The sequence below is a fragment of the Nelumbo lutea genome, chromosome 1, assembly GCF_056320005.1.
Source record: "Nelumbo lutea isolate HS-2025 chromosome 1, American lotus-T2T, whole genome shotgun sequence".
In the NCBI taxonomy this organism is placed as follows: Eukaryota; Viridiplantae; Streptophyta; class Magnoliopsida; order Proteales; family Nelumbonaceae; genus Nelumbo; species Nelumbo lutea.
The window spans coordinates 147606619-147616438 of NC_142684.1; the positions used below are offsets into that span (position 1 = coordinate 147606619).

The 9820-nt window shown below is 41.8% G+C and overlaps 1 protein-coding gene across 1 annotated transcript; it reads left to right on the top strand.

Moving 5' to 3' along the window:
- The first annotated feature begins 505 nt into the window (after nucleotides 1-505).
- LOC148878238 (actin cytoskeleton-regulatory complex pan-like protein) lies at nucleotides 506-4421 on the top strand. Its single transcript, XM_088951403.1, has 3 exons — nucleotides 506-1085; nucleotides 1725-1853; nucleotides 2362-4421. Exons 1-3 carry the CDS (start codon nucleotides 639-641, stop codon nucleotides 3934-3936), a joined length of 2151 nt encoding a protein of 716 aa, XP_088807529.1. The 5' UTR covers nucleotides 506-638; the 3' UTR covers nucleotides 3937-4421.
- The last annotated feature ends 5399 nt before the right edge of the window (nucleotides 4422-9820 follow it).

Genomic DNA, 9820 nt, shown 5'->3' on the forward strand with positions numbered 1-9820 from the left:
GGTAAAATGAGATTAAACTATCCAAATCAGATCTAAAGCTTTAATTTTCTATTGCTCGATAATCAAGGTAGGCCCCACGCCCGTCCCCCCCATCGCGTGCCACTTTCGTCGCGTTGCCCCGCGCACACGAGCAGCTGTCGAGGTAGAGTTTGCCACGTGTAACTCATTATGTCGGTTCCACGTGGAGGCTTCCTCGGATTCTTTTCTTATCAAATGAAAAATACAAGGACATCGAAAGCAAGTTACGGAACTACCCCTACTGACCTGACGACACTCGACACCCCATTTTAGGTAACCAACGGCTCAGTTGACAGTCCCGTAGTTCTCATTAATTAGAAGGATAGTTTAGTAATTTAAGTTAGACTTTATTAATTGCTACCTGGTATTTTCCGACAATATATATTGCTGTGTATGTTGCATGCCACAAAATCCAATGACCGTATATACGAAAGGGATACGATGCCCGTACACATATACAAAATATACTCGTAGTTGTCTCGACAGAATCCCTGAAACTCGAAACCTGTGTTTTTTCTGCTCTCTGCATTTTGGAGCAGATCGTAAGCTCTATCTTTAGTCTCTACCGCACTCGGGAGCTCTTCCGGAGCTGCAATCGCGGCAGAGTCTTGTTGGAGGAGATGAAGACATCCAACAGAAGTCAGTTTCCGGCGAAAATACCGGCAATACTCTATTCAAAAACCCTAAATCCATCACCGGATTCGGATCTTCAAGAGAAATGTAGCGATCGGAAGCCCCAGCGGAGGAAAACCAGAAACCCTGGATTTTCTGCTGCTGGATTCCGGCTGAAGAAAGACGGAACTCCAGGTGGGAAGAGGAGTGGACCTGCTACTCCCCTCTTACGGTGGAAGTTTGACGACGGTGATTTCACTGTTGAAAACGATAAGGGGCCTGAGTCTAGTCGGAAAGGTCGACGGAAAGTGAAGAGCAGTGTAGAGGTTTCTCTTTCGGCCAGGAAGCTCGCTGCCGGGCTGTGGCATTTGCAGCCGCCTGAGGTTTCCGGAGCCGGAGGTACAGGAGAATGCCGTGCTCTGCAGAAGAGGCCATCCAATAAAGTTGGGCTTGAGGTATTTCGATATCGATGTTGTTTATTCATGATCCGTCCTTCTTTAGGTTCCGTGAAGAGAATTTTAGTAAACGTTCCTTATTTAAAAGTGACGGTTCGACTTTCCCCAGTGCGGTTTACTGCATATTCTATTCTGTGTTCCTTTTGATCCTCGTTTTATAGGGTTTTCAAGGATAGTCCGAACACCGTAACAAGATTAGCTTGTAATATCTGTGTTCGGCTTGTTAAAATGGTGTCGTTTAACATCTTTCAGGCGTGTATGCAGCAGATTTCAAATATACTATTTTAATGAAATATCCTCCCAATATCAGAATTTTCTAGGGTTTAGGATTCCAAATCTGTTTACAGTACTTTTGTATTCTCTCGGTGAACAGAAATTTCTGTTTAGGTTGTCGATTACATTTCTATAGATTGCAATGGATTCAGTTGCTGGGATTAAAAATTTTCCGTTTCGTTTCTTTATCTTTTGTTCTTCGCTTTGTTTTCGTCGATATAATTCTTGATTTGTTCACATCTCACGACTTCGCGAATTTACTTGTGTAATGCATTTCCCAATGATTCAATGGTTAAAGGGATCTGAACGACGTGCCTTTCTTTGAAACTTGAGTATCTGTTCTCATCGTTTCCTTTTCTGCTGCAGCCCGGCAATGGGCATGTAGGAGTCCCTTTTCTCTGTCATCGCAGTAACAAAGAGTATGGTGCAGAAGCAAAGGATCTGTTGCAGAGCCCCGTTTCTGTCGATGGTCCAAAGAATGGAATTCTGTATAAGGTATCAACATCTTTTTATTTTTATTTTTTTTTCGAAAGCTTAACATCTTTTTATTTGATTTTTCATTTTACTGATCAATTGATCCTGATCAGTTGAGATGGGAACAATACTGACTTACTGAGGTATGGATGGGAGGACTAGGAAATGTTTTCCAACTTCCCATCGTGTGCCCTACGTGTATTAAACGATCAAGGCACTACGTGGGACCCACAATTCAGTAGGGTCCCACATAGAAGATATTGATATCAAGGATTGATCCTGCGGTTGATCCTCTCGCGTCTAACATATTCTCTTGGCCAGTTGGAGAATAAGGCATTCTTATTTCTGGCCCATCAAATGCCCATTATATGTTTTTGATCAAACAGTATTTTGAGGCATCCAAAATGAATACCACTCAGTAGCTAATAGTAATAGACTAATAGCTTTTTTATTATCTCTTTATTTTTTCCTGTTTTGATTATTTACGTTATCTGATCTTAGACCATTTTGTTTTCCCCCTCTTGTCTAGCTCCAACCTTCCTTACAATTTCCTAATTCTGCAATGGAGGGAGCAACAAAATGGGATCCTGGGTGCTCTAAAACATCAGATGAGGTTTACCAGTTTTATGGCCGAATGGGGCTTCTTGAAGACCAACAGGCTACCACTGTATCTGTCATATCTACTCTGCAAGCAGAACTTGAGCAGGCTCGGAATCGGATTCAGGAGCTTGAGTCTGAGCGCCGGTCCTCAAAGAAGAAATTGGAGCACTTCTTAAGGAAACTTGCAGAGGAAAAGGCTACATGGAGGAGTAGAGAACATGAGAAGATCCGCACTATAATTGATGATATGAAGGATGACTTGAACAGGGAAAGGAAAAACCGTCAAAGGATGGAAATTGTTAACTCAAAATTGGTCAACGAGCTAGCAGAGGCCAAGCTATCTGCAAAGCGGTTTATGCAAGATTATGAGAAGGAGAGAAAAGCCAGAGAGCTAATGGAGGAAGTCTGTGATGAGCTTGCAAAGGAAATTGGAGAAGACAAGGCTGAAGTTGAAGCATTGAAGAGGGAATCGATGAAAATTCGTGAGGAAGTGGATGAGGAGAGAAAGATGTTACAGATGGCTGAGGTCTGGCGTGAAGAAAGGGTTCAGATGAAGCTGGTTGATGCAAAATTAACACTAGAAGCGAAGTATTCACAGATGAGCAAGCTTATAGCAAACCTGGAGGCTTTTCTGAGATCAAGAAGTGCAACTCCAGATGTGGTGGAGATGAGAGAAGCAGAGATGCTTCGAGAGGCAGCTGGCTCAGTAAAGATTCAAGATATTAAAGAGTTTACTTATGAGCCCCCAAACTCAGAGGACATCTTTTCTGTTTTTGAAGATCTCCAACCGGGAGAAGCTAATGAAAGGGAGATTGAACCATGCGTAGGTTATAGCCCTGCTAGTCGGGCCTCCAAAATCCATACTGTGAGCCCTGAGGTCAATGGGTTGAATAAAAGTTCCATGCAGAAGCATTCAAATGGGTTCATTGAACAAAATGGAGAGATAGAAGAAGATGGGAGTGGCTGGGAGACAGTGAGTCATGCTGAGGATCAGGGCTCAAGTTATTCCCCGGAAGGGAGTGATCCTTCTGTTAACAGGATGCACAGAGACAGTAATGTATCTGAGAGTGGAACAGAATGGGAAGATAATGCAGGTCATGATACCCCGAATACTGAAATAAGTGAAGTTTGTTCTGTATCAGCAAGGCCCACGAAGAAGGCATCATCCATAACCAGACTTTGGAAATCATGCCCCAGTAATGGAGAAAACTACAGGATAATCTCAGTTGAAGGGATGAAAGGAAGGATTTCAAATGGAAGAATTTCTAATGGGGGGATCGTTTCACCAGAAGTAGGGTTAGGTGAAGGTGGGCTCAGCCCTCCAAGTTTGATGGGGCAATGGAGCTCACCTGACTCTGGGAATCCACACATAACACGAGGGATGAAGGGGTGCATTGAATGGCCACGGGGCATCCAGAAAAATAGTTTGAAGGCAAAGCTTTTGGAGGCAAGAATGGAAAGCCAGAAAGTCCAATTGCGCCATGTTCTTAAACAGAAGATTTAAATGAACCAAGTTGCAGGAGGAAGTATTCATAATTCTGGTTCGAGAAAGCTTGCTCAACGTGGCTTACAAATAAAACCAGATGGAGATAAGCAACAAAGTTTCTGATGGAGTTGTAAGTACCATAGAGGATTGTTGGGGAAGCTGCAAAGATCACGGACCTGATGCTGTAGCTGGTTATCCATCTTTTGGTCTCATTTGGTCAACTGCATGAAAAGAATTTCTTCTCATGGTTTTTTGTCTGCCTGCATATTACCTTAAACCTGGCAAGATCGGTAATTTTCCCCATCATGAGCAAGCCATAGGTTTGAGTGGGGCAAGCAATTCAGGAGCAAGCTATGCAATCCGTATTGTATTACTTGTGCACATTGATAAAGCAACTAAGAAATACAATTTGACACCATTCTCTTCTCTGTATGTTATAAGAAACTCTACTGTATAATTTGGATATGTCGGAATGAATTTGACTGGGAAATTTTCTGGGATCATCATAAGAAGGGTACTTGTTCACTCTCTCCCTCGTGTGTATGGCATTTTTTTATTTTATTTTTTTGTGGAAACTCTGTGTATATGCATTAGGCTTTTTAGAGTAACATCATCTTGCTTATTGAAAGAGAATAAAAATAAAATCCCTAATTGTGCAGAAGGGAATGGATGCCCAGGTTGATATGTCATGATACCAAGTTCTTCTATCTATGACATGCATAGTTGGAAGGGGAGCATTGTCTACCCAAAGAGCCAAACACTACATCTCCTTGTTTACAATGTGTTTTGTGGAATGGAGGAGTCGTCTTATAATGGTACTTGCTTTACTTGAATGCTACGAGTATGCTCCTTGTCGTCGTGATTGACATGTTCTTCAGGGGACAAACATGACTCGGCTAGAGCCTAGAGGTCCGTTCATTGTACATGGAATAGCCTTTGCTGCCATCGTCTATGTCTATATCCCCTATCCCTATTGGCAGAATGAATCAATGAAATAGAGACCATGTTTTGGCAATTAGCTAGCTACTTACCCAAGAAAATCCACTGATCAATGGTTTTGGATACGAGCAAGCCTAAGGGCATCATCTAGCACTGTAGATTCAAGATTCCGTAATCTGACACATAACATGTCTTCATAGAATTGAATTTGAGTTGGAGGTTGGAGCTGTAACCTTGGCTGAACTTTAACGCTTCTGGTGTCCCTGTACAGTGAAACAATTATCATTACTTTTTAGGGTTCACGGAAACACCAGAAAAGCTCCCCACTTCCCGTGAAGCCATTATCAAACATCACCTCCTTATCTTTTTCTCCCTTTCTCTTGGGCTATGCTTGTTTGTTTTGATGCGGAGATACCGGGGGTAGTCTGTTCCCCTACCTACTCATAAGCTACCATCCCTGGTGATCCCAACTCTCCGCCACAACCAGTCGGAGACCTTATAAATTGAGCCAGTTGGTACCATGTTTGTTTGAACGTGAGATTGATGGAAAGATTTTCAGGTGACGACGGTTTCGTTTGCAATTTGCATTGTAAAAGGGATGGAAATAAATAATAGCTGAAAATATTTCAACTTGAGAGAAATTTTATGTCCTTCTTATGGAGAAAATAGCGCAACTTGAATGATGATATCTTTTCCATCTATGACCTATGCCTATCTTTTTCATCAACCCATCATCACTTGTTTATTGTTCTTAATTACATCTCAATATTTTTACCACTTAGTAACTAACAATTGGTAAGGGTGGTCCTGTTAATTTGGACCAGAACCATACAAGTGATTAGAAATCCCTTTTACCATTACTTTTAAGGCTCCATTTGTTCTAAACTTTTGAGATGAAAATGCTTTTCAGCATTTTGGATCAGACAAAAAATGATAATTTGCTTAAAATTAAATAAAAAACTTTTCATGAAATTCCAAGCATAAGCAGAAATGAATAGGACCCCCACACCCCTGGTTGCAACTTGGGATTCCAAATTCCGCGTTGTTGGAATTCATTTGACCCAAGACCTCTGTTCTTCTGCCAGGGTATGTTTTGGTGGGTTCCACCTAACTGGGCCCTCTGATTTCTAGGATCCATTCTCGAAATTTTTGCCTCACTGGAACCTTCACTTTCTAAGTCGCGCCCGGATAAATATATATACACAAACAGAGATTTGAAATGCATACGGATAAGGATGAAAATCCAACTCAACTGACTATTCTTTTGTACATATTGCAAATAGAATTCCACAGAAGACCATATGGTAAAAGAGGAGTTCAACTGATTACTATTCTAATTATGTTCAGTCGAGAATCTCAGAAGTGGGCTCTCGAAAGGGTTGTCCTGCTCTTGTGGGAGTCGTCCAACAACCAACACAGGAGTGAGGAGAGGCCACGCCCCAGAGAAAACTGAAGATGCATGGTACTCCTCCTCGGGCCGGGGACCAGTGACTGTGAGCCAAAGTGGGCTCTCCCAAGTCCCAAAGCATCAAAACAATTTGAAACGTGAAAGTTGGTGGACAAGTTGATTAAGTATGGGCTAAAAACTCCCCCACAACAAATTAAAACATCTGTCGCTTTCCCTTTCAAGCCTTTGTATGATATACAACTATACTATGATGGAGCAATCTGCATGGTCTGGTCCCACATTTGGAACGTCTGAAGCTTTGGTTGAGGAGCTACTTTTACTTTTACTGATCCCCTTTTGAAGAAGCTGCTAAAATAAGCTTCATTGGAAAGCCAACCTTTTTTTTTATTGAATGATGGCATAATTGGACTTTTTTGCTTTTATATCAAACTTATAAAACTTATAGACGGTTTGTCTGTATGAGGCCCACCCCACAAAGCCAGAAGCAGCCACCGGAAAGCCCTTGTTCTAAAATGGACACTCAAGCGTTGCGTTATGACCCAGTTTTGGAATCTACAGGGGGAAACGAAAAGCTGTTAATGGTCACAAGAATCCCACTTGGCCACTCTGCCAATTCACTTTGGCGAGAAGTGAGAAGAAAATTTCATTCACCGTGGAATTAATGAGATTAGCAGTCGGCAGTCGGTCGGGCCAAGAACAGAGCATATATACTGAGAGTTGGTCCAGGACTGAAACAGATACTGTCCCACTACCAAGTGAGAGGCAGGCTGGAAGACAAAGCGACAAACAAATGGGAGTCTGTAGGGTGGGCCAAAAACCAAAACGCCCATAATTTACCCTCTACACAGTTTTCAATAGCAGTTCGTATATTCTTCCATTATTACTTTGTGATATAAGGAAATTTGTTTCGTTACTGTGGTGGAGAAAGATGTTACACCGAGGATAAAGAGAGATGGGTGGCCTCAACTCAATTCCACTCTCTCTCTCTCTCTCTCTCTCTCTCTCTCTCTTAACTCATTCACTATCGTTTAGACGTTTATCTAAAAGGTTGAAGAAGTACGTACTTTTGACGACAGAGGCGAAAGGCGAGGCGAGGTGAGGCGAAGCGACTCTTTTTTTTGGGGGGTCACCAATCACCGTTGGTCACCATTCACCACCTTTCACCTTTCAACATATGCAGGACTGTCGGGTAGTGTGTGTCATTGATTCGTCCACAATCAAAGGAAAGAGGAAAAGGGCTTAAATTAAGGTGGCATTTGATAATGTTGAATCGAGATATGAAGTCTGAAAATTTTGCATTTCAGATTTTGGGGTCTCTTTTCAAATGCCACCTTAAAATAAGATTTGATTTGAATCGAAAATTATATGTTTTATCTTATTAATTAAGTTGGTGGCACATTACAAAACGCAACCAGACACATTTCAAACATGGCCATTTACTAATTTGCTCTCCCAACTTTTAACAAATTCCATCAGGTACCCCTCATTTAACTTGAGAAGGAATCCCATTTAATTTCTTCCTCCTTTATTTTCAAACTTGTGCCCACCGCTGTTTATCATTGCCAAATGCCAACCATATATAAACAGGTAATATTTTTATTACGACATCAAAACACGTGCTAGTTAGTTTCCCCAGGCAATCTAGTTGACGCTTTCTTGATCTTTATCTTGCCACTTGCCAAGCATCAACTGTAATTATAAATACCGCATGTATACATGAGATATAAATGAAGGTTTCTTTTGTCTTTGACTTCGAGTTATATTAGGATCTCTGCGTCCTTGGAAGCTCTACGCTCTCAAGCCTGTGATAGAGTCTCCACCACTTCATCGCAGGTTGCGCTGAGTTCATCGCAATCTCTTTTCATCGTAATTTCATTTTTGTCATGGTATTAGAGCCATGTTCCATCAATCGCTGCATCTCTTGATCATCCTCTTTCTTGGTCTCCACCACAATTCTGTTCTTCATCAGATCACAAAATGACTTCTACAGGCAACGGGCACAGAGACGCGAACCTCAGAGATGCAGACTACTCTAATCCCGCATCTCCATACTATCTTGGCATCTCGGACAATCCCGGCATAATGCTAGTCACCATGTTACTGAACGGTCACAACTATCCCACTTGGAGAAGAGCAATGACAAATGCTCTTTGGGCAAAGAAAAAGATTGGTTTTGTTGACGAAACAATCTTGAAGCCGGATCAGACAAGACCAACAGAGGGAAAAAATGCAATTCGATGGTCATATCCTGTATCTACAATGCTTTGACCAAGGAATTGCATGACAGTGTTGCATACATGGATGACTCGCAGGGAAATGCTCCCTGTGTCTTTCACTTAAAACAGGAATTAGCTCTGCTTAGGCAAGACAATCTCTCTGTTTCAATGTATTACACGAAAATGAAAGGAATTTGGGATGAACTCTCATCTTATGTCTCAACCCCGGTCAGTACTTGTTGTACATGTGGTGTGATGAAATGACCAATTCAGTACTGTTCGATCTAACACTCTTGGAATGGATCCACTCCCATTTGTGAGCAAGACATATGCCTTAATTACACAGGAAGAGAAACATCAATCAGTAGCTAGACAACGGAGCCCTACAATTGAGGCAGCAACATACCATGTAACTGATCAAACCAAATGAGGTTCCAAGAACAAGAAAGATCAACCAAGGCTTCACTGTGATCACTGCAAGAAGACAAGACACAACAAGGATCGCTGCTACGAGCTCGTTGGTTACCCTCCTGGCTAGGATGCAAAAGGAAAATCAGGGATAAAGAAAACCCATTATCAAGAAAAGAATAATGCCGACCCTCTGAGGCCAAATTCACATGCCTCAAATGCTGCAAACTCACCAATAGTAAGCCTACTTATGGAGCAATACTAGCAACTTTTGAATCTCCTCAAGTCTGATAACCTAGTGGTATTGTCAAATTTTGCTAGTAAGGCTTCTAGTTTACATTGGCTATTTGAATATGGAACTTGGTTGGTGGATAGTGGCGCATCTGACCACACGGCACCATCAACCATGAGTCCAAATGATCGCATCATTCCTGCACCCAACAAGCCAATCCACTTGCCAAACGGATCTATAATGCCAATTCAATCACAGGCCGGTTTGGCACTATCACCGGATTTGTTCCTACGGGATGTCCTATTCGTATCAAAGTTCAAATGCAAGTTTTTATCCATCAGCAAGTTGACCTCACAGTTTAATTGTGCTGTCCTGTTTTTCCCAAATTTTTGTGTGATACAGGACCTGAGCTCCAAGAAGGTGATTGAACTCGGTCTAATACATGATAGCCTATATTACCTTCTGCTCAGTCCGCCACCCGTGGCCCTCCATGCTACTCATGATGCTTACTCATGATTGTGGCATTCAAGACTTGGACATGCCTCTTATTTGAACATTGCTTTCATTTCTAATTTACATATTAATGTACCTAATAATACTTGTTGTGACACTTGTATGAAGGAAAAATAGGCTCAACATTGTTTCCCCATTAGTAAGACCCGTGCTGCAAACTGCTTTGATTTGATACACATAGATATC